We start from the raw sequence: 23,354 nt of genomic DNA, 5'->3' as shown, positions 1-23,354 counted from the left end.
TGCGTTAACAAAAGAAAATATATGTTTCACAGTCTCATTCATTCTTTAATAATCATAATAAACATGTTTTACTCATTATTTTTTAATCATCTGACCTCAGTGGCCAGTGGAAGAATAACAGCTCTCACAAGATACTTTCAAACTATTCTTTATTTTTTATTTTATTACAATGTTTTCCTTTAGATAAAGTAAACATTACAACATACATGAGTTCTATAGATATAGAACATGTCATCACCCTCATATATTGAGTAAAGCCATTTAGTCCGTGAAAAACTCTTTTTTGATTAAATCCACATAAATATTATATATTTTACGTGTATACCAGTAAAAGGAGGCTACCGGCCAAAAACAAAAAGGTCACTTAAAGTAAAACTAAATAAGGAAAGGGAATGATGAGTAAGTGTATTATTGTCACATTTTGTCACCTTCAAATTAACATTCATATTCAGTTTTTTCATCTGTATCATTCAAAGCAACTTTCTAATTCATTTTCTGTCGCTAAAATCTCAATCTGCCCTGGTGAGCATCCAGCTTTGTCTCAAGTCTGTGACAGATTACCTCCTAACGAGGAACATTAACTTCACACTTCAACCCACCGCTGCACCCTGCTACACACACACAAACACACATGACTTAACATAGCAAGTCCAAAACCTTCGAATACACAAACAATATTTGAACGCCAGTCATCATTGGAGTTCTGATTCAATACAGGTTTTAAATAAACTGTGTTAAATACTTATAATAAGAGCTTTAAAGAATTAATTTACAGTAAAACATGTCACATCCACATACTGCCGGTAAAAACAAGGTGGAGGCCTCCTCATCAAAACGCTGTAAACATGTGACAAACTGGTAAAACCGGGTAAAACTATAACTAAATCATACAATAATAAAGGTGAGCATTTAATCGTGGTCCAATGCAAATAGAGCAATGGTTTAAATTCAAGATCAATAGCTCCTGTAACTGTTACGTATCAATACCAGTGCTGGTTATAGTGATCGTTTTTGTCTTAGTCAGCTTGCAATATTTTAAATGTGCGTTTAATCTGCCTCTTCAACATGGAAATCTTAATAGAAAAATACTTTTTTCTGTCATGATTTCAGATAATATAGTGATATAATAGTCGAGCATAGTCGTAGAAAGTTAAGGTTTCAGTGGCTCTACTGAACATCTTTGTCTCAGAAAATGTTGTGCAGTGGAAGTTTCAAGTCTAGTTTCCCTATAAGCTTCCTCCAGTTCTACAGTTTTAGGTGCATCTTAAATTCTTCTCCCTGATTTGTTTCCTTAAACTTATTCTATAACAATACGTCAGTTCTCTTCTTCATCCAAAAACAGCTGGAATGACAGATTAACAAGTCATGGCCTGGTTCTCTGTTACGCCTCTTCCCCCTTTGACAGGCTACGGAGAGCAGGTGTTGGGTTTTTATTGCTCAAAAATCTGCCTTATTCGCGCAATGCAGATTTCTGAAGCGACCTCCGTCTCCTTGGCGAGCTGTGAGAGGCTGAGGAAGCCGTGAGGTAGGTCCTCCACCACCGTCAGACTCACAGGCTGACCCATGTCTCGCAGTTTCTTAGCAAACATCACAGAGTCGTCCAGCAAGGCGTCCAGAGCAGAGGCCTGTGTGGACACACGCAGGAATCAGGAAATATTGTTAGTTTGGAAAACAGCTGACTCTTGTGAGAATAACAGACTGAAAAACAGGCTGATTTAAGGTGTTGCTCCACACGTAAGCAAAAGATGAAATCAAGCTAAGTGATCGAACTGGACCTCTTACCACGATGTATACCGGAGGCAGACCTCTCAGCAGGTTTTCCGGAGCCAGTAAAGGTGACACAAACGGGTTCCTAAAAATAGGTGAGGAGGTCGGGAGAAGTACAGCCAGGCACTCGGCGCGCAGGGGCTCAAAGCCTTGTGGGTAATCCGGGTGATCCCCAGAGGTTTGTTTGGAGGTGGGAGTTGATACCCTGCGTGTTTCACTGCTCTCGGCCCTCCTCTGTAGTGACGACTGGGAGCGGGCTCCACTTGAGATCAGCACGGGGTCCAGAAATGAGTGGATCCAGTTGGAGGCTCCCTTAGTGAGATCCCCGAGCAGCACGGCTGTGTCTCTGCCCAGAGTTGTCAGACTGTTGCTTTCCACTGCAGGCAGCTCTGTGTGACAGTCTATACCTGAGAAGGAAAGGACGAGAGCTTAGGAAAGGAGACTAGGAAACACTACAGAAAACAAAGAAGGAAAAAGGAAGTACAATAAAACAAATGTGACAGTTATGAACTCTGTAAAATGTCCGGACAATTGTGTTGAGACATTTTACAGAGTTTCAACATCATAAACATTGCAGAAATGGTCACGGCCTCGACGGTAGGTTCATTATTTTCTCTTATTCCTCCTACACAGCCTGGTCTATGTATAAATCCATTTGATACCCGGTTTTCATGAGGCACGAGTCAATATACACCTCAACCACCCACACCCACATACCTGCATAGGCATTGAGGCACTTTGCAAGAACCCCTAAAGGCAACAGTGGGTCGATGAGTGTGAGCAGGCGAGAGGGCGAGGCGTCTGTGGTGAGCAGGGTGGCGGGGTAGGCGGTCATCATGCCGTCAGGGACTCGGATGCCGCAGGTCATGGCCTTCATGGACACAGTGATGCAGAGGTTTCCTCCAGCGCTGTCCCCCGCCAGACAAACCCGCTCCGCTGTGGAGCCTGAAAGACACGGACACACAGAAAGTTTGTTTGAAAGCTGTTGGATGTTGCTGCTCTTTCTCCTGGTCCAGTGTGGTCCGACTCATCCACTTACCCAGGAGGTGACAGTTTTTCAGTGCCCAGCAGTAGGCGTAGAAACACTCCTCCAGGGCTCTGGGAAAAGGCGCTTCAGGTGACAAAGAGTAGTCGACAGATAGGATGGGCACTTTCAGCTCCCTCGTCCAGTTCCGAAGATAATGCTGACACGTGGGGGATGAGGAACAGAATTAAAAGTGAAAACCAGCAGCTGCTTAGCCTTGTCTAGCTGTTTTAACACACTCAACATGTGCTGTACCTCATGAGATTTCGAGGTCTGGGCTACGAAACCTCCTCCGTGGAAGTGGATGAGCAGCCAGGGGGAGAGAGGCTGCCTCTGTACCCAGGGTCGATGAGAGGCGGTGGTGGGAGTGTCGGAAAAAGCCAGCAGCTCTTCACTGTCCTATTAAGTCAAAGGATGAGCAATGAGGTCACTAATAAGGAAAAGTAACCACGAGGAATGACACTCACAATTATAACCTTTTTATATCTCGATCATATTTTCAGCAAATTGACTATTAATCTATGGTTTTCTAAATAATTTCACTTCTGCTCCTCTTGTAGTCTCTTATTTATATCTATTACATCCAAAAGTGTTGAGATCATCTTTACATTTTTGCCAATTTATTCTTCTTTCTTACTCATGAGAATTGACTCCAGACTTTTTTGTCCAAAAGGCAGAATGCAGCAGGAAATCTTATGAGAATTTTCAGGTCAGACTCAAACAACTGTTAGACAAAAGATAAAATAAGCGGAACATTCAAGCAAGCGGTGGAGCCTGGGTGGAGCAGCAGGAGTCAGGACACAACACATAAATTCCAATGAAGAAATCATGGGGTTTGTTTACAGCACATCGACACCGGACGTTAATGCCAAACTTATATTGCCCCTCTGGAATGTTTGGTGACAACATCTGGACTTCAGTAATGTCTGAAAGCAGCTTAGGTCCCTTATCTTTCCTGAATAGTATGAGAACAGTATTTTATGTATTTTGACCCCTGTATATTGCCTCCCTGTATATCCATACCTGTCCTTCTCGAAGCTCATGGGAGATCAGACGCACATGTACCGGCCCAGGGCCCGAGTGAGCGATTGGAGGCGACACAGCAGCAGATAGACTTGGGTCTGAGGCCAGAGGAAGGCGGAGAAGGAGAGGAGGCACAGTCAGGGTGAGGTTCACCTGCACTGGGTTAGAAGTTATTCTGGTTAAACCCTGGAAAGAGAAAGACAAGGGAAAGAGCTGTTAAAATACCAGAGATCACTCCAGATGATAAAACAGTGAGAGGAAGAGTATGTGAGCCTGCCTACTGATATAAGGCCGGACTCTGTGAGGTTCCAGAAAGACTTCCAGAAATGTACATCCAGGTTCTGGGTGATGCGTTCAAACTCGGTGCCCCGCGTCTCTGGATCAATGACGTACTTCCCTGATGTGAGGAGAGAAAGGGCCGCCATACCTGGAGCGAGAGAGAAAACCTATTTTAAAAGATGATCACAGCAGGAAAACGAGAATTCAACGTCCACCGACACCGTTAGAAAGTGAGACTCACCGAACCGTGACTGCTGTCTACCGTACCTCTCTCCGTATGATATCATGCTTATGACAACAGTCTGGAGTACTGGACGAAGAGCTGGAGAGAACTGTGGAGAGAGAATTGTATCCAACAATTCAAATGACTCACAAACAGGTTATTCAAGAATACTGCACTTACATGGGAAGTACTAAATGGCCGATCAGAACCAAGCTTGTATGTTTGAAACAAGAAATTAAGAGAAATTAATTTAGTGTGGTTGGCCGACCTGAAATCCAAGACAGCGTCCGTAGAAACACGCCTTGTGCATGGAGCTGTACTCCTGCACAAACCTGCGGGTCAGCTCCCCGTCCTGCTGCGAGTACAGCTGGCCACATTCGTTGTCGTTGATCAGCTGCTTGGCGAGGTGGAGCAGGGCCCGCAGCTGGCACAGAGCGCTGCAGTACGCCTCCATCTCAGAGGCGTTGTGCTCGGCCCTGAAGAAGGCGCCATTGCAGTTGTCGGCAATGTAACGGCCCTTGTTTATGATGTGCAGAAGACAGGCTTGCAAGACCTGGGAGACAAGAAGTGAAGAGAGGGAAAGAAATGATGTGAATTTTATATGAAATGAAGGGAATGTGCAATATTTAGAACCAAACAACCACTAAAAGAACAATTTCTGTTGTGATATCTGATAAATATATATTCTATACATAAAGGATACACACAGTAACCCATTAGTTGAAAAGCTATAATAGCTCACATAACAGACTATAGTCCAGGGGGGAGTAAAAGAAGACACATCTTGTCATACTTTGACCAGGGTGCGGTAGCCGTTCCCAGGTGTCACTTCGTCAAAGTCGTAGTGGTGGTAAACGGCGGTGAGGCTGGCGACCACAGGCTCCAGCGCACGGCCATGTTCCTGAACCTCTCTCAAACACGTGACCAGGCGGCTGGCGGCAGTGCCGTGCGGTGAATCAGAGGATCCACACAAGGCAGAGAAGTTGTCTTCACACACCGTCTCCAAGGCTGCGAACACGACCTTGTAATCCATATCTGAGGCTGCGGGAGAGAGAGATGTTTTTTAAAGTGTGTTTTCTTTAAGCTGCTTTATATCCGCCTCTCGAGCTACCGCCAAAGCAGACATGTGACGTGTCTCTTAAAGAAAACAGACCATCACCCTCAGAGTAAACACACAGATCTCACTCCTGCAACACAACTCATTGTGTTGTTGATTATCCTCTTATCTGTTTAGCCAAGGGTTAGAGTTCCAGTGCAGCCTGACGACACAACTTTAAAATTCTTACTTACAGAAAAACGAATAACCTGATGTCGCATAAACATATAAAGATGTGACTGAAATGGGAGCTCACAGCTTTGTGCTCTAAAGTAAAAATATCCTGTGAGAGTTGTGATGATCAGGGCCTTGATCCGCTGTTGGCTAAAGAAAACACACTGAGCAGGCAGAGTGAACTTTGCTGATACTACCCATGCTTACATGCATTATCCTGGAACATTCATATTAACACATCACATGCTGCACAGTATGTCCTAATGAATCAAATTGAAATCTCCACTGCGACAACAGTGGCTGTGAGAGCACGGCCTGCAGCACAGAGACAGAAACCAGGACACTGTGCTTGTGGAGCCAAAACTGAAAAACACTGGAGGCCTGTTCACAGTTTTGACACATGGTTGATTGTGTTTCTATTTCTGTTAAGCGGTCACCGATTATGAGCCCCTGACATTGGCAATACGGCAGCGCAGTGATGAAATGTTCCCCATCTGCATTAGAAATGATCTGTGTTTCACCACAGACCCGGCAGCAGCCTGGATTAGTCATTGGACTGCAACGTATGACACATAGCAACAAAAATACTGATTCACTGGAAGCTTCTCTGTATCCTATTTCCTTTCTATTCCATATCTTTTACTGTCTTTTACTGACCTCTTTATTATCGCGATTCACTGCTCTCATGCCAAGGATATGACATCATCTATTGACTTTAATATCCGCATCAGTATTACATTTACTTATTGTTCTGTTTCTCAGCTGGATCTGGGAGTTAAACAAACTTAAAGTCCTAAACGTGGCCTGGCTGATGAATCGTCAAGCTCATATCACTTTGTAGTGTCACATATTCCAGCCAATAAGGATCAATAACCTGTAATAAACAACAACAAAGTGTCACAGACGTGTTATCAAGATGAGAGCGATATGGATTTTTGGTGCTCGGAGGTGAGAGTTCACCCAAAAGTGAAAATCCCCTCATCACTTCTCCCCACTATACCGATGGTGATGTGGGTGAAGAGTTTGAGTCCACAAAGCACCTCAGGAGTTTTCAGGCGTAAACAGCATCACAGCCAAAACCAGTACAATTGAAACAACTGGGCGACAATCGGCCAGTTCTCGCAAATGTCATCACGGATCTCATTGGAGAAGCATGGAGGCATGTTGTGTTGTGTTTCTACATTTAATGAAGTGCTCTTCATTTACTTCAATTGTATTGAATTTGGCTGCAGTGCGGTTTACCCCTGGATCTCCAAAATAGTTGTATGGACTCACACACGTGACACACCCCCCCCCCCCCCCCCCCCCCCCCCCATCAATCAGTATAGTGTGAGTAGATAATGAGAGAATTTAGACTGTTTGGTAAACTATCCCTTTTACGTGTCCATGTATAAGTTTAACTTTTTCTACTTTCTCCATCGAAATTCAAAACAGGCAAATAACCTTCATGTAATTGTTTGTCACTAATAACCTTGTGTCCTCGGGCAGCTCCCTCAGCTGTCATGGAGCCGAACCTCCGTCACTCCACATCCCGGAACATCAGCCTGTCACGCCGATCCGTCGCCTCATCCCTCGGCTCTGGGTCTCCCTTCCCCGGGTCTCCGGTGGCTCCTCTCCCCGCAACAAGCCCTCGTTCAACCCGCCGGTAAAGCCGGTTAGACTCGTATGAAGTACCGATGACAACTTCTACCCCGCAACACCCCGAAGTTTCCCTCTGGACTCCGCCGCCCTGTTGTTTCCTTGTTTTGAAAAGAACCGTCGCAAAACAGTGACGCAGTTTCACCTCCGTCACTGAACCTCTCCACCGGGTTTAAACCAAACAGCCCCGCGGACATGTTAACGCAGACATTATGACGACATGTTGTTTTTGAAACGAAAACCCTTTCACTCACCGAACCGCATCTTCCTTCCGCTCTGTCCCGCGTGCCTGTTCGCTTCAATGACGTCATGTGTCGGGAGCACGAGATTGGTGCGCGTGCCCGGCAACAAGTGGGCCAACGCTACATCTCCGCGTGACGTCATTGCGTCCTTTCCCCCCCCCCTATATGATTTAATAGAAAAAAATTAAAGTGTCAGTTTTGATATGAGCAGGTTCACATCAGAGCAGAGAGAAGTGTGTGTGTGTGTGTGTGTGTGTGTGTGTGTGTGTGTGTGTGTGTGTGTGTGTGTGTGTGTGTGTGTGTGTGTGTGTGTGTGTGTGTTGGGGGGGCGGTAGCTCTTTAAACACACACAGTTTAGCTTTTAGTTCTTAATGTCGCATTCTGCATAATCCGAATTACTGGAGCCCCATGTCGGCAGTTCCAAGATGGCCGCTCTGTGTGTCTGTTTATCAGCACTTCTGTTATTCAATTTGTCGTACAAATAGTACTTCCTGTCTGTGGCGATTTACTACACTGTTAATACACAGTCACTGCAGCATATTGCATTATTATGAACTGGTTTTGCTAACGTTGGCTAGCTGGCTAACGTAAACATTGTTCCTGGGCAGATGGAACGCTACGAACTCGGGTTAATCGGGCTGAGACGTCATTCCAAGGGCTGAGCTCCGAGTTGTAAGGGAACGCTGGCTCCAAGATGTCATCCATCTTTTTTTTACAGCATATGTTAAACTATATCTTTACTCCAGTCCCAGAATTGTAGTTTATTTTTGGAGTTTGTTTAATTTACATGGAGTATTTCTACTCCACTGTCTTTTACTTGTAATGGAATATTAATTTACTGTCTTGGTACTTTTACCTCAGTAAATGATCCGAATTCTTCTTCCACCATTGATTAAGTTTATTTTGTTGCTTATACTTTAGTACTTGTTTAACAAGTACTTGAAACTCAGTATTAGTACTTTGGTTTCCTCTTCGTCCTCCAGTCCAACAGGGGTCACTGTTGGCTGGGAGCCCGGAGTCTCTGGCTCTCTTTGTCCGCTCAGAGTGAGGAGGAAGGAGGAACATGTCCGCCGTGCAGCTGCTTCGGGTTTCGGTACACGAGCGGATCAGCGCTGCCGCTGAAGACTTCCTGCTGCAGGTGGAGAGAGGAGGAGGAAAGGCTCAAGTTCCGGAGCTGAGAGCGATGCTCACCGAGCGGCTGGCGGCTGCGGGGGAGCAGATCATCGCGGGGCTTGAGGAAATCTTGTTAGAGTACGAGGACCGAGTGGAGCGGACAGAGCGGTCCGAGCGGGAGATCAGCCGCCAGAGGAGGCTGCTCGATGCCGTGATGCAGCCCGTAGTCCGGCTGCACAGAGCAGGTCAGTCCCTAGAGGAACCGCTCAAATGCTAATGTTAGCTAGCATCACCTGTAGCAGCTGAGTTAACACGTCACTTCCTGTCTCTCTCTGCTGCACCCGGCTGCTCCACCCATAGATATCAGAATCAGAAGTATTTTATTGCCAAGTTGGTTTACACCTACAAGGAATTTGCTCTGGTAATTGGTGCATACAATGAACATAGAAAAATAAAACGCAATAAATACAACATACATAGGAAAAGCAATACAAAGTTGAAAACCAGTATATATTTACTCACTGTTTACTTCTTATTTACTCACTTTTTTCCAATATTTATACAAAGTAGCATTTATTTTGACAAACATTTCTGAATAAAAATATATGAAAGATAAAAGATATAAAAAGTGAAATGCAAAAAAGTAAACAGTGTCCGATTGCAATATGCAATGTAATACAGTATAATATAATATGAGCCTTTATATATATATAAGGCTAGATGTCTCGTCCACGTTGCCGGCCCAACATTTGTCTTTTTAGTGTTGTCTTTAGACAACTGGAGAATACGTACACCCCCCCCCCCCCCTCTCTCTTTTTATATTTATGACTGCTTGTGTGGCTGTAGTGCAGGGGTGGGCATTAATTTTCCCAAGGGGCCACATGAGAAACATGGACAGTTGTGGAGGGCCGGACCAATAAGCTGAACTCAATTCTACTCATATTAATTTGATAAGCTTCTACAGGTAAATGTAAATGTTATGCTCTTCATATCTTTGAAGAGAAACAACATTAAAGATATAAATAAAGCTATATCTGACTTTATATGGGCTGGCAGGAAGCCTAAAATTAAATTAGATATTTTACAATTGCCAAGAGAACAAGGGGGATGGGGCCTCCCCAACATTACATACTATACAACTTCAATGCAAGCCAGAATTATTTTAATATGGTCGGCTGCTAAACCGAAGCCGCCATGGTTTTGATATTAAAGCAACCTTCTCCAAACCGTACTCTCCTGTCAACTTACTTGACAAACGCAGGAGTGAATTACCAATTATGGCGAAAGACAATTATCTAATTAATAATGTGTGTAGTACTTGGAATTCTTTACGGAAATTATTCGGGACTAAACATAAATTGAGTTGTTTAACAACACTGACTGATAACCCTGAATTAACCAGGGGAGGCACTGGACCTAACTTTCAGAACTGGTATGAAGCAGGAATTTACCATACTTATGACCTTTGGGATAGGGGAAAATTTAAAACATTCGAATCATTACAGGCTACATATAAATTACAAACAAAAGAATTTTACAAATACCTCCAGGTCAGACACTATGTGTATACTAAAATGGATACTCTCAGTCTTCCAGGTGACTTTAACTCACTAGAAAAGACTCTCTTAGATAGTCTTAACATGGGTCGTTTTGTCTCCAAATTTTACTCCAAATTGCAATATCTAAAAACAGACAGACTATCATCCCTACGGAAACTATGGGAGACCCAGATGAAAACAACGATAGACAGTGAAATATGGGAGGAAATCTTACTTTTACCATCGAAAATATCCATATGTTACAGATTCAGAGAAATGCAATATAATATCCTACAAAATGTATATATATATCCTTATATGTATAGTTAATACACAGCAGGGGCCTCTCCAAACTGCCTAAAATGTAAAACTATTTTAGGGACAAGATTTCACTGCCTCTGGGAATGTGAAAAGATTCAATGGTTTTGGCAAACTGTATGCGATGAGGTTGGTGAGATAATTAAACAGAAAATACAGCCTAATCCAATATTTTGTTTATTGGGTTATATTCCTGAAACATCTAAGACCACATAAGAACACTGTACATTTTCTGCTTATGTTGGGCCGGAAGGCTGTTATGACCAAATGGGTAGGAAAATTGGGTTCTGAAAATGTTCAATAAAAAGAATGTTAAAAAAAAAATAAAAAAAAAAATTTAATTTCTGGGTTAATTTCCCTCCCTGTCAGATTTGGAAAACCATCGGTTGTAACACCTGCCAGTTTGTCCCATTTGGATCCCAGCTTGTCCAAGCATGCAGTTACCTCAGTGAACAAATCATTCCCAGTCGTCGTCCCTTTTATTGACCACATTGCTGCCAGCTCCTCCGTAAACTCAAAGTCTTTCATTAGCAAACGTACAAAGATAAGTAACTGGGCTGTGTCGCGGACTTCACAGCTCTCATCCAAAGCCAAGGAAAAATAGTCCTAATCGACCACTTTCTTTAGCAGCTGAAGCTCGAGATTTCCCGCGATGTCCTCGATCCTTCTCGTTACGGTTCGTCCTTAAAAATCTCTCCGTGCTTTGTTTTGTAATGGCGGTTCAAATTGTAATCCCTAAAAACAGCGACCTTTTCTCCACAAACTAAGCACACGGCTTTCCCTTTGACTTCAGTAAATAAATACTTAGCGGTCCATGTCTCGTTAAAAGCTCTGCATTCTGTATCGCTCTTTCTTTTCTTAACGTGGGCTGACATTTTTGCGGACTAGCAGTTAACCCACATCTCTCCTGAACTCTGTTCGCCAACACTTCATCCGCTCGTGGGCATTCAGGATGTACGTCAGGTAAAAAAGTTGAAAAAAGGCACCTTCAACGGTCATAGACAGCCAAAGGGCCAGATACGGCCCGGGGACCGTACAATGCCCAGGTCTGCTGTAGTGGATGGGCAGAGGGGGATATTTAATAATGTGGTTGGTAAAAGTGGTAAAATTAAAACTCCAGGACAACAGAAGGTGAATACAAAGTTTGGGATGCATATTTGATCATTTATATCATGTAAAATATTTCATCAATATCGTTTTAAATCATTGTTCAGAGTGTTTCCTGTCGCGATACACTCGCATCCCGCTGCACGGCGCTAGGCAGCCTTGGCCATCGTGGCGCTTCAGCGGCCAGTGTGACCAGCACAACGGTTTAATATGGGAGTGGATGGGAGCCAGCTGTTTTGTAACGCTTGGCGCTGCGCTTACTCCATGCTTTGGCGTCGCTTCTGCATCCGGTGTGAACCCGGCGTTAGTGGTACATGTACTTTTTAAATAAATAATTCTTGATGTATATTTGTAAAGGAAAATCTTTAGAACAACACATAATTATTTATAATTAAGTATGCGTTGTTCTCCTCTGTTAGTGACCTAATTGGTTTATTTGGCCTCAAAATGAAAAACATTTTTGGCAGAAACCCTTTGTTTTACGCTGCTTCCTTCACGAGCTGCATCGTAACACCAACTGTAAACGACCTCAACATCTCTACCTCCTGAATGTGATCCTTAAAAAATCACAACATTCGACATTAAACGACACAACACAAGTTTTTCACAACACTTCAGGAAATCTCTGAAATGATAAACGTGTGTAATTGTGTTTCAGTGTGTCCTGCAGACATCCAGCAACTGATGGTGATTAAAGAAGAGGTTCCCCCTGAGGAGCAGCAGTGGAGGCCCCTTGTGGACCAGGAGGACCCAGAGCCCCCCCACATTAAAGAGGAACAGGAAGAACCAGGGACCAATCAGGATGGACAGCAGCTTCAAGGACTGGAGGAGGCTGATATCAAGTTCACATTGACTCCTGTCGCTGTGAAGAGTGAAGAAGAGGAAGAGAAACTTAAACCGTCAAAGCTTCATCCGAGTGAGACGAAGGAGAACAGACAAGACTGTGGAGGACCAGAACCAGCCAGGAACTCAGGTCCTGATGGACGTTTACAACCAGGTACTGAGGACAAGCCTGAAGACTCTTCTGAGACGGAAGTCAGTGAGGATGAAGGGATGGAGACCCGAGAACCTCAGACTGGGTTAAATACAAGAAATAACAAACAGCCTCTAAGTGATATGGGATGTAAGACAGAAAAAAAATCGTTTAGTTGCACTGAGTGTGGTAAAATATTTAACAAAAGGGGCAATATAAATACACATATGAGGATTCATACAGGAGAGAAACCATTTAGTTGCTCTGAGTGTGGTACAAGATTTAACAAAAAATGGACTCTAAATAAACATATGAGGATTCATACAGGAGAGAAACCGTTAAATTGCTCTGAGTGTGGTAAAAGATTTAACCAAAGTTGGATTCTAAATAGACATATGAGGGTTCATACAGGAGAGAAACCATTTAGTTGCTCTGTGTGTGGTAAAAGATTTACGAACAGGGGCAATCTAAATAAACATATGAGGATTCATACAGGAGAGAAACCGTTTAGTTGCTCTGAGTGTGGTAAAAGATTTATTGACAGGGGCAATCTAAATACACATATGAGGATTCATACAGGAGAGAAACCGTTTAGTTGCTCTGAGTGTGGTAAAAGATTTAACCAAAGGAGCAGTCTAAAAACACATATGAGGATTTATACAGGAAAGACACTGTGTAGTTGATCTGAGTGGTAAAAGATTAAAAATTCAGTTCTAGTGTACTAGGGGGTGTGATAAAGGAGAGAAGTGATTCAGTTGCAACCTTTGTAACAAAAGATTTATAAGGATTTATCAGCAGATATTCATATTATTCATATTAATAGGTCACTGTTTTAAATAGGCTTTTAAAAGTTTTTATGTACCTAGAAAATATAACTCATTGAATATCATGAGGACCAGGAAGACCCAGAGCCCCCCCCCCCCACATTAAAGAGGAACAGGAAGAACCGTGGATCAATCAGGATGGACAGCAGCTTCAAGAACTGGAGGAGGCTGATATCAAGTTCACATTGACTCCTGTCGCTGTGAAGAGTGAAGAAGATGAAGAGAAACTTAAATCGCCAAAGCTTCATCCGAGTGAGACGAAGGAGAACAGACAAGACTGTGGAGGACCAGACCCAGCCAGGAACTCAGGTCCTGATGGACGTTTACAACCAGATACTGAGGACAAGACTGAAGACTCTTCTGAGACTGAAGTCAGTGAGGATGAATGGATGGAGACCAGAGAACCTCAGACTGGGTTAAATACCAGAAATAACAAACAGCCTCTAAGTGATATGGGATGTAAGACAGGAAAAAAGTATTTTAGTTGCTCTGAGTGTGCTAAACGATTTAACCAAAGCTGCAATCTAAATAGACCTACACTCCTGATCAAAATCTTAAGACCAGTTAAAAAATTGCATGAATTTGTATTTTGCATTGTTGGATCTTAGGAAGGTTCTAAGTAGAGTTTCAAAATGCAAAAAGGAGAAATGGGAACAAGAGACCAAAAGTTGTGAGCAGGCAATTTATTGAAAACAACAATTTAACTCAAATAGGCTGTTCATCAGCTGATCAAAAGTTTAAGACCACAGCCTTTAAAAGCCAAAATCTGTGCAAAAATGTGGATTCCATGTCATTTCCTGTCAAGTAATCACACTGTGAAGATCTCTTGATGGCAAAGGCAAAAAAGCTCACAACGTGCCATCGCTGCTGAGGTTGGACGCAGTAAGACAGTCATTTTGCATTTCTTAAAAGATCCTCAGGGGTTATGGAACAAAAAAATCAAGTGGTAGACCCAAAACAATCTCACTGGCGCTGAGCCGGAGGATCCGAATGGCTGTCCGTCAAGACACGGGACGATCCTTGTCCCGAATGAAGGCCATTACTGGTGCTGACTGCAGCCCAATAACCATCAGACAGCATCTACGAAGGAAGGGCTTCAAAAACAAGAAACGTCTTCAAAGCCCACGTCTCCTTCAACGCCACAAAATTGCCCGTTTAGACTTTGCAAGGGAGCACCAAACATGGGACATTCAAAGGTGGAAGAAAGTTTTATTCTCTGACGAGAAAAAATGTAACCTGATGGTCCTGATGGCTTCCAACATTACTGGCATGACAAAAAGATGCCACCTGAGATGTTTTCTACGCGGCACAGTGGAGGGGGCGCCATCATGATCTGGGGAGCTTTTTCCTTCAGTGGAACAATGGAGCTCCAGGTTGTGCAGGGGCGTCAAACAGCAGCTGGCTATGTGGAGATGTTGCAGCGGGCATCCCTCATGACTGAGGGCCCTCGTCTGTGTGGTAACGACTGGGTTTTTCAGCAGGACAACGCTCCAATTCACAATGCCCGTCTGACCAAGACTTTTTTCCAGGAGAATAACGTCACTCTTTTGGACCATCCTGCGTGATCCCCTGATCTTAATCCAATTGAGAACATTTGGGGATGGATGGCGAGGGAAGTTTACAAAAATGGACTTCAGTTCCAGACAGTGGATGCCCTTCGTGAAGCCATCTTCACCACTTGGCGCAACATTCGCACTAGTCTTTTGGAAACACTGGCATCAAGCATGCCAAAACGAATTTTTGAAGTGATCAACAATAATGGTGGAGCTACTCATTACTGAGTCAGTTTTTCACACTTTAATTTCAGTTTTAGGAGTTTTTTTTTTTTTTTTTGAGCTGAGGTCTTAAACTTTTGATCAGCTGATGAACAGCCTACTTCAGTTAAATTGTTGTTTTCAATAAAATTGCCTGCTCACAACTTTTGGGCTTTTGTTCCCATTTCTTCTTTTTGCATTTTGAAACTCTACTTAGAACCTTCCTAAGATTCAACAGTGCAAAATGCAAATTCATACAATTTTTTAACTGGTCTTAGGATTTTGATCAGGAGTGTAGGAGGGTTCATACAGGAGAGAAACCGTGTAGTTGATCTGAGTGGTAAAAGATTAAAGATTCAGTTCTAGTGTACTAGGGGGTGTGATAAAGGAGAGAAGTGATTCAGTTGCAATCTTTGTAACAAAAGATTTATAAGGATTTATCAGCAGATATTCATATTATACATATTCATAGTTCACTGTTTTAAATAGACTATTAAACGTTTTTATGTACCTAGAAAATATAACTCATTGAATATCATGAAACATTTGTGTATATATCTTGTTTCTACTGATGTCTACATCATTTATCTATTTTTCATAAAGTCCCTCATGTCATTTTAAGGTTAAAGTGTGTTCCTTGTAAAGTATGTATGTGCGTTCTTAACTAGTTCATATGATTAAATATGTTTGTTTTAAAATAATTTTTTCTTGGTTCCTGAGATTCAATGACAGTGTGTGTTCTCCTTTATGTATTGAATGTGTTTCCAAGAATAAAAGTCAAATGAAAAGATAATGGCGTCGTCGCCCTCCTCCTCTTTGTTTCTGTACGAACGGAGGCTGCACTGGCTACAGTGGAAGTCTGTGAGGTGGGAGATGTGTGAACAATCACCCAGATCACAGTGATGGTTGAGTAATATCAGATCTGTGCTCATATCAAAGGTCAGCAGAGGGGATTCATGTTGAGTCAACAGTTCTGTTTTACATATTGAACTGTAAACTCAGGCCCGTCCGTCATCCAGGTCGTGACCATGCAGGTTATTTAACATCCTCTCCTCTGCAACCTGACACTATAAACACACTGTGACCGGTGACTTTACCCCAACGGCTACATTCAGTAAGTTGTATGAAAGTTACAGACGGCTTAAGACTCTCTGCTTCCTTCTGCCAGGACAGTGTTATGTTAATGAGACATTTAATGCGAGGATTCAATATAATTAAAATCGTATTTCTGTATGTAGAATCTATATATAAACCTTAATATAAGTAGTGATAATCCACTATATCCACGACCATGTCACATTTAGCTAATAATTAATGATATAAGTTAATTATTTTATATACTGATGGAAAGCACTGAATAAAGTGTGATAACAGATTTGGTAAATATATTCTTGGCCCTACTAGTTTTCATTATTATCGGTCAGGGGACATTAAATGTAATGTTAAAAAGTCTCGAAAAATCTCAAAAAGTAAAAAAATTCCAAATAAAAATTTGACAAATATTGAATTTCAATTTAAGGAATCTGTCAGAAAAAGTTCATTATCATCTCCTGTCATTTTTTATTAAATCATATTCATTCATTCATACATTATTGAACCGGTGGAAGTTTTCTGATTTAACTCATTAAGTCAATGAAAAGTAGAAACAAAATTCCCCAAAGCCTCAGGTAACATCTTTAAAAAGTCTCCTTTGTGTTCTCCAAAATGAGTGTGACAACATGGTTGTTATACATATAAAGTTTATCATTATTATTATCATTATAATCACAGTCGGCAAGAAGCTCTTAACTTTTCCTCTAGCGCAAACCATCAAGTCAAACTTCCAATTGGTCCATATAGTCTGTCAGTTGCATCATAAACGGATTGATTGTTTCAGTTTAAGACCAAATCTCACTGACTTATTACTGATATATAAATGAAACTGCAGTTTCTGTTACTCTTGATTGGATTAGGACTCGTGTGTGATCTGTATGAAACAGTGACAAAGCTTTATTTTGTATCTTCAAAGCTCTCATTGGCAAACTCCCTGTTCCCTCCTCGTCAACTTTTATACCAAAACAATAAAACACACGTTATGACGTAACCAACGATTCTTTGACAAGTAAAATTGCTGGCGACTATTTTTGTCATTGAATTTTGTCGACGACGTCGACTTATCATTGCACCCCTGGTTTTAAGCTGCTTCCTTTATGAGCTGCTTCGTAACACCAACTGTAAACGACCTCAACATCTCTACTTCCTGAATGTGATCCTTCAAAAATCACATCAGTCGACTTTAAACAACACAACACTTCAGAAATCTCTGAAATGATAAACGTGTGTATTTGTGTTTCAGTGTGTCCTGCAGACATCCAGCAACTGATAGTGATTAAAGAAGAGGTTCCTCCTGAGGAGCAGCAGTGGAGCCCCCTTGTGGACCAGGAGGACCCAGAGCCCCCCCACATTAAAGAGCAACAGGAGGAACCTTGGACCAATCAGGATGGACAGCAGCTTCAAGGACTGGAGGAGGCTGATATCAAGTTCACATTGACTCCTGTCGCTGTGAAGAGTGAAGAAGATGAAGAAAAACTTAAACCGTCAAAGCTTCATCCGAGTAAGACGAAGGAGAACAGACCAGACTGTGGAGGACCAGAACCAGCCAGGAACTCAGGTCCTGATGGACGTTTACAACCAGGTACTGAGGACAAGCCTGAAGACTCTTCTGAGACGGAAGTCAGTGAGGATGAATGGATGGAGACCAGAGAACCTCAGACTGGTTTAAATACAAGAAATAACAAACAGCCTCTAAGTGATATGGGATGTAAGACAGAAAAAAAATCGTTTAGTTGCTCTGTGTGTGGTAACAGATTTAACAAAAGGGGCAATATAAATAAACATATGAGGATTCATACAGGAGAGAAACCATTTAGTTGCCCTGTGTGTGGTACAAGATTTAACCAAAAATTGGCTCTAAATACACACATGAGGATTCATACAGGAGAGAAACCATTTAGTTGCTCTGTGTGTGGTAAAAGATTTACAAACAGGGCCAATCTAAATAAACACATGAGGATTCATACAGGAGAGAAACCATTTAGTTGCTCTGTGTGTGGTAAAAGATTTATGGACAGGGGAAATCTAAATACACATATGAGGCTTCATACAGGGGAGAAACCATTTAGTTGCTCTGTGTGTGGTACAAGATTTAACCAAAAATTGGCTCTAAATAGACATATGAGGATTCATACAGGAGAGAAACCGTTTAGTTGTTCTGTTTGTGGTAAAAGATTTATTGACAGGGGCAATCTAAATACACATATGAGGATTCATACAGGAGAGAAACCATTTAGTTGCTCTGTGTGTGGTAAAAGATTTATTGACAGGGGCAATCTAAATAAACATATGAGGATTCATACAGGAGAGAAACCGTTTAGTTGCTCTGAGTGTGATAAAAGATTTACAGACAAGTGCAATCTAAATAAACATATGAGGATTCATACAGGAAAGACACTGTGTAGTTGATCTGAGTGGTAAAAGATTAAAGATTCAGATCTAGTGTTCTAGGGGTTGTGATAAAGGAGAGAAGTGATTCAGTTGCAATTTTTGAAACAAAAGATTTATAAGGATTTATCAGCAGATACTCATATTATACATATTAATAGTTCACAGTTTAAATGGACTATTAAGGTTAAAGTGTGTTCCTTGTAAAGTATGTAAGATTAAGATTAAGATATGTTTATTCATACCAAACACATGCACAACACACCCATGCAATGGCAGGCAAATTCAACCTCTGCATTTAACCCATCTGGTACAGAACACACAGAGCAGTGAGCGACCATGTACGGCGCTCGGGGAGCAGATGTTGGGGGAGTAAGGTGCCTTGCTCAGGGGCACTAGACAGGGTAGGGAGACTCTTGGATTTTTGGACAGATCAATCCAGGTTCGTCTTTTGTTGTCTCTCCGTGGAGTTGAACCTGAGACGAACCAGAGACCTTCTCTGCCCATAGTCCAAGTTTCTGCCACTAGACCATCGCCTCTCCCTCATTGCGTTCTTAACTAGTTCATATGATTAAATAATAGATAATAATAAATAATTTTTTCTTGGTTCCTGAGATTCAATGACAGTGTGTGTTCTCCTTTATGTATTGAATGTGTTTCCAAGAATAAAAGTCAAATGAAAAGATAATGGCGTCGTCGCCCTCCTCCTCTTTGTTTCTGTACGAACGGAGGCTGCACTGGCTACAGTGGAAGTCTGTGAGGTGGGAGATGTGTGAACAATCACCTAGATCACAGTGATGGTTGAGTAATATCAGATCTGTGCTCATATCAAAGGTCAGCAGAGGGGATCCATGTTGAGTCAACAGTTCTGTTTTACATATTGAACTGTAAACTCAGGCCCGTCCGTCATCCAGGTCGTGACCATGCAGGTTATGTAACATCCTCTCCTCTGCAACCTGACACTATAAACACACTGTGACCGGTGACTTTACCCCAACGGCTACAGTCAGTAAGTTGTATGAAAGTTACAGACGGCTTAAGACTCTCTGCTTCCTTCTGCCAGGAATCAATATTTGTCAATGACAAATATTGAATTTAAACTTGAGGAATCTGTCATTTTTTATTAAATCATATAAATAAATAATCAAAATGAGTTCAGAGTTTCTTAGCAATAGAAAAAATGCTGAGTTACATCATTTATTTACAAATATAATCTTGTAAAATGAATCGAGTTATTGTCTGGAACAAGCACTGATCCAAATATAAACTCAGTGAACTTTTTAAATATGACTTCCACATGGAATCAGGAAAACTCATATTGTTTTTCTCTGAGACCGTTTCTTCCTCTCGTCTGTGACTCAGCTTTCTGCTCTGTAAACTTCCCCATCGCACAACATACAAAACAGTACAAATCAATGATTAAAGATATGTGAGCTTTTTAAGTCTTTAAGTGTAATATTGTGTGTCTCTGTTGTGCACACAGTCATTTGTCCTGAGCTGTCAGGATGACTCGCAGATCCCTGAGACAGGGCTCCACTTCATTCATTCATACATTATTGAACCGGTGGAAGTTTTCTGATTTAACTTATTAAGTCAATGAAAAGTAGAAACAAAATTCCCCAAAGCCTCAGGTGACATCTGAAAAAAGTCTCCTTTGTATTCTCCAAAATGAGTATGACAACATGGCTGTTGTAGGTGTTATACAAATAAAGTTTATCATTATTATTGAAGTCGGCAAGAAGCTTAACTTTTCCTCTAGCGCAACCATCAAGTCAAAATTCCAATTGGTCCATATAGTCCATCATAAACGGATGACTGTTTCAGTTTAAGACCAATCATGATGAATTATTACAAATGACATTGCAGTGCTCTGCAGGTATCATGGTGTCCTCGTTCTTTTATTGATACCAAGCCCTCATCTCGTGGAGGCTTGTTGAGAGTCAGGTCTAGTTCCTTCCAGCGAAGCAAGCTGTTGATGACTAACCTCAAACATTCACTCGTCCCTGTTGAAAGCCGACCCTCTGGTTACTCCTGACTTAAGATACAAGTGTAACACCCTTTCTTAAGCCGGGGGAACAATCGATACCGCCCAGTTTACTCATAAAGTGTCCACAGAGGAGCCATGAACTCCAACAGAAAGAGCACGTAGTGTGAAAGTGACACTAAGCTCTAAAGCTGCTCTCAGACCTGCACTGACCTCCAGACACTTTCCTGAGCGAGTGGGCACGTTGATGATTGGTTTGTAAAAAGCAACACAAATACAACTGGAAAAATACAACTTTCTCAGGATGAAGACGCCAAATTGGAAAGACAACTTGATTGGATTAGGACTCGTGTGTGATCTGTATCAAACAGTGACAAAGCTTTATTTTATATCTTCAAAGCTCTCATTGGCAAACTCCATGTTCATGTTTCTAGTCCTGTTCATTAACAGTGAATAGAAGATCATTTGTCCACATAATTTGTTTAGGAAATAAGGTGGAAGATTTTTAAGTGATTAGATGTTGAATTGTAAAACTCCAGGGAAAAAGACCTGCACTTATGGTCAGGAAATTATTTGCAAGTTGAATTATTGTTATTTAAGTAAAACTCTCTCTCTCTCTCTAATACGACTGAGCATTGTGAGCGGCCCCGAGACAAATCTCGATGAACAACTCTTGGAAACAGGAACAGCACGTCAGAACTAGGGTTCATTTACAGGTGTCTGTCACGTAAACACACACATATCGTGGCAATGAAGGCTCAACACAGTTTTTGTTGTGCAGCGTGCAGAGCAGAGGATGTTGGGGGAACAAGCGCTCCGTTCCAATAAGGGAGACAAATGGGTCAAACTGCCTTCCTGTCCTCACACATGCATATTAAACACTTTTCATTTAGCCAGGGAATAAAAGTTGTGGTCGATAGATAGATAGATTACTTTATTCATTCCTGAAGGGAAATTAAGTCGTCATAGCAGCCGGTACATTTGAATACAATAAAATACAATACAATAGAATAAAATATAAAATATAAAATATAAAATATAAAATATTGCGGTAGAAAGAATAAAAACAGAAACACAAGCTAAATGGGTAGGTAAGGTGCAGTGGAAGATGATGGTAATAGTACTGATGATATGATGGTAATGTTATTGTTAGACAGTATATGAAAAAATAGTACAGTATATATAGTATATAATATATATTTATATATGAAAGTAATTGTACCAATATAATAGCAGCATATAGTAATAATAGCAGCAACAGTATATATAATAATAATAGTTATTAATAGTAAAATATAATAATAATAACAACACCATGTACACATGTGTAAATATGTGTATATAGACTTATATATACAAAGAATGTATAAAGAGTATGATATAATATATGATATATAGTACGGGTATAAATACAAGTATTTGGCGATGCAATAGATAATATAATATACTATTAGAGTGTAAGAATATGTAGACTGAGTGTGCAAAAGACAATATTATTGTATAAAATGATGAATTGAGACATGTATGTTTTATAAAAACACAAAAAAACGACAGTAATACCAGGAGCAGCTGAAGCAAACGAACACACTGCACATAAAATAAGCTTAAAGACTCACGAGGGGAGATATACACTAACCCTAACCCTAAACTTAATTAAAACTAATGCAATCTGACAAAACAATCCTTCATTATAACCTAATCTCTTGGAGGTTATAAGGTTTAGTTTTTGTTGAAAGTGGTTAAAGGAGGAGTTTCATGAACTCTATTGTCATTCTGGAGGCTGTAGTTTGTGTTGCTGCGGATTTCAATACTTTTTAATGAGACGTGTTTCTAATATTTTGTTTTCTAATATAAACGAATCATTAAAACCTTCATGTATGTAAGACTTAAGAAAAAATAGTTTGATGGCTACCACCAACCATGTGACGTAACCCTCTGTCTCTAAATGGGACCATCATTTACTGAATGAACATCATGTTGAATTGACTAAGACTTGAAACTAGAGACTAAGATTATAAACTTTTAGGTCATAAATCAAGTACATTACAGCTCCAAATGATGTCATCGGCTCAAGATGGCAGAGTTTCTTATCTGGGATATTTTATGATTTTATAATTTATAATTTATGAGTAGTGGGAGGAAGTGGTATCACTGGATGAAGGTAACTTAGTCTGTGAAGTATTTTAAGTTCTCGGCAAGACCAGGAAAGGTTTATTTAAATACTGTCGTTTTACCGTAAGAGGTAGCATTGATTTCTCCCTCTCACATTTTATTGTTTACACAGTATTTCCACACATAATCTGGTTTCTCATAAAAGACAAAGCAAATATTGGGACGTTTATTTTTTAGATAAATCACCTGTTTGGATGTTTTGACATCTCCTGTAAGATTGAACCCCTCAGTGGTTTCTGTCAACCATTCATCTCATGTACAGGAGGAGCTCATGGCTTAAACTAGGAAAATAAAATGAGGATTGTATAAAAGGAGGAATTTTACTTAAAATTGTGAAAGTTATTACCTATATCATCTTCATCCAAACTCATATCAAGTTACAGTATATGTGAAAGCTGCAATTTCCCAGAAGAACTTGTATGAGTACGTGCTTCTAGAATAAGGATATTCTGCCGTCCACTCTTCATAAGAGGTAATACTCAGCAACACAAGCTTATGAGCATCAAACCTCCCATTGAGTAAAGTAGCCAAACGAGCTGGGCTGGGTGCAAAGTGGGAGGCGACCGGGCAGCATCAGGATGGGCTGAGCTTCACCTTGTGTCAAAAGAGAGGAGCGCAGAGAGGA

The 23,354-nt window shown here is 41.2% G+C and overlaps 2 protein-coding genes across 4 annotated transcripts; one reads left to right on the top strand and one right to left on the bottom strand.

Moving 5' to 3' along the window:
* Positions 1-132: 132 nt before the first annotated feature.
* lipea (lipase, hormone-sensitive a) lies at positions 133-7,550 on the bottom strand. Of its 3 annotated transcripts, XM_062409709.1 has the most exons (12): positions 7,479-7,547; positions 7,058-7,325; positions 5,110-5,357; positions 4,585-4,869; positions 4,335-4,425; positions 4,096-4,241; positions 3,815-4,000; positions 3,047-3,190; positions 2,807-2,951; positions 2,485-2,712; positions 1,783-2,174; positions 133-1,625 (listed from the first exon to the last, which is right to left on the bottom strand). In XM_062409709.1, the coding sequence occupies exons 3-12, from the start codon at positions 5,347-5,349 to the stop codon at positions 1,431-1,433; spliced, it is 2,052 nt and encodes a 683-aa protein (XP_062265693.1). In that variant the 5' UTR covers positions 5,350-5,357; positions 7,058-7,325; positions 7,479-7,547; the 3' UTR covers positions 133-1,430. The 3 variants fall into 3 exon arrangements, with proteins under 3 accessions (XP_062265693.1, XP_062265691.1, XP_062265692.1); XM_062409707.1 differs by lacking the exon at positions 7,058-7,325 and having other exon boundaries at positions 7,479-7,550; XM_062409708.1 differs by lacking the exon at positions 7,479-7,547 and having other exon boundaries at positions 7,058-7,468.
* Positions 7,551-8,398: 848 nt separating this feature from the next.
* LOC133972320 (zinc finger protein 2-like) lies at positions 8,399-19,261 on the top strand. Its single transcript, XM_062409713.1, has 3 exons — positions 8,399-8,824; positions 12,201-12,539; positions 17,429-19,261. The coding sequence occupies exons 1-3, from the start codon at positions 8,530-8,532 to the stop codon at positions 18,592-18,594; spliced, it is 1,800 nt and encodes a 599-aa protein (XP_062265697.1). The 5' UTR covers positions 8,399-8,529; the 3' UTR covers positions 18,595-19,261.
* The last annotated feature ends 4,093 nt before the right edge of the window (positions 19,262-23,354 follow it).

The sequence above is a fragment of the Platichthys flesus genome, chromosome 17 (assembly GCF_949316205.1).
Source record: "Platichthys flesus chromosome 17, fPlaFle2.1, whole genome shotgun sequence".
NCBI lineage: Eukaryota > Metazoa > Chordata > Actinopteri > Pleuronectiformes > Pleuronectidae > Platichthys > Platichthys flesus.
This window is presented reverse-complemented; position numbering and strand designations above follow the sequence as displayed.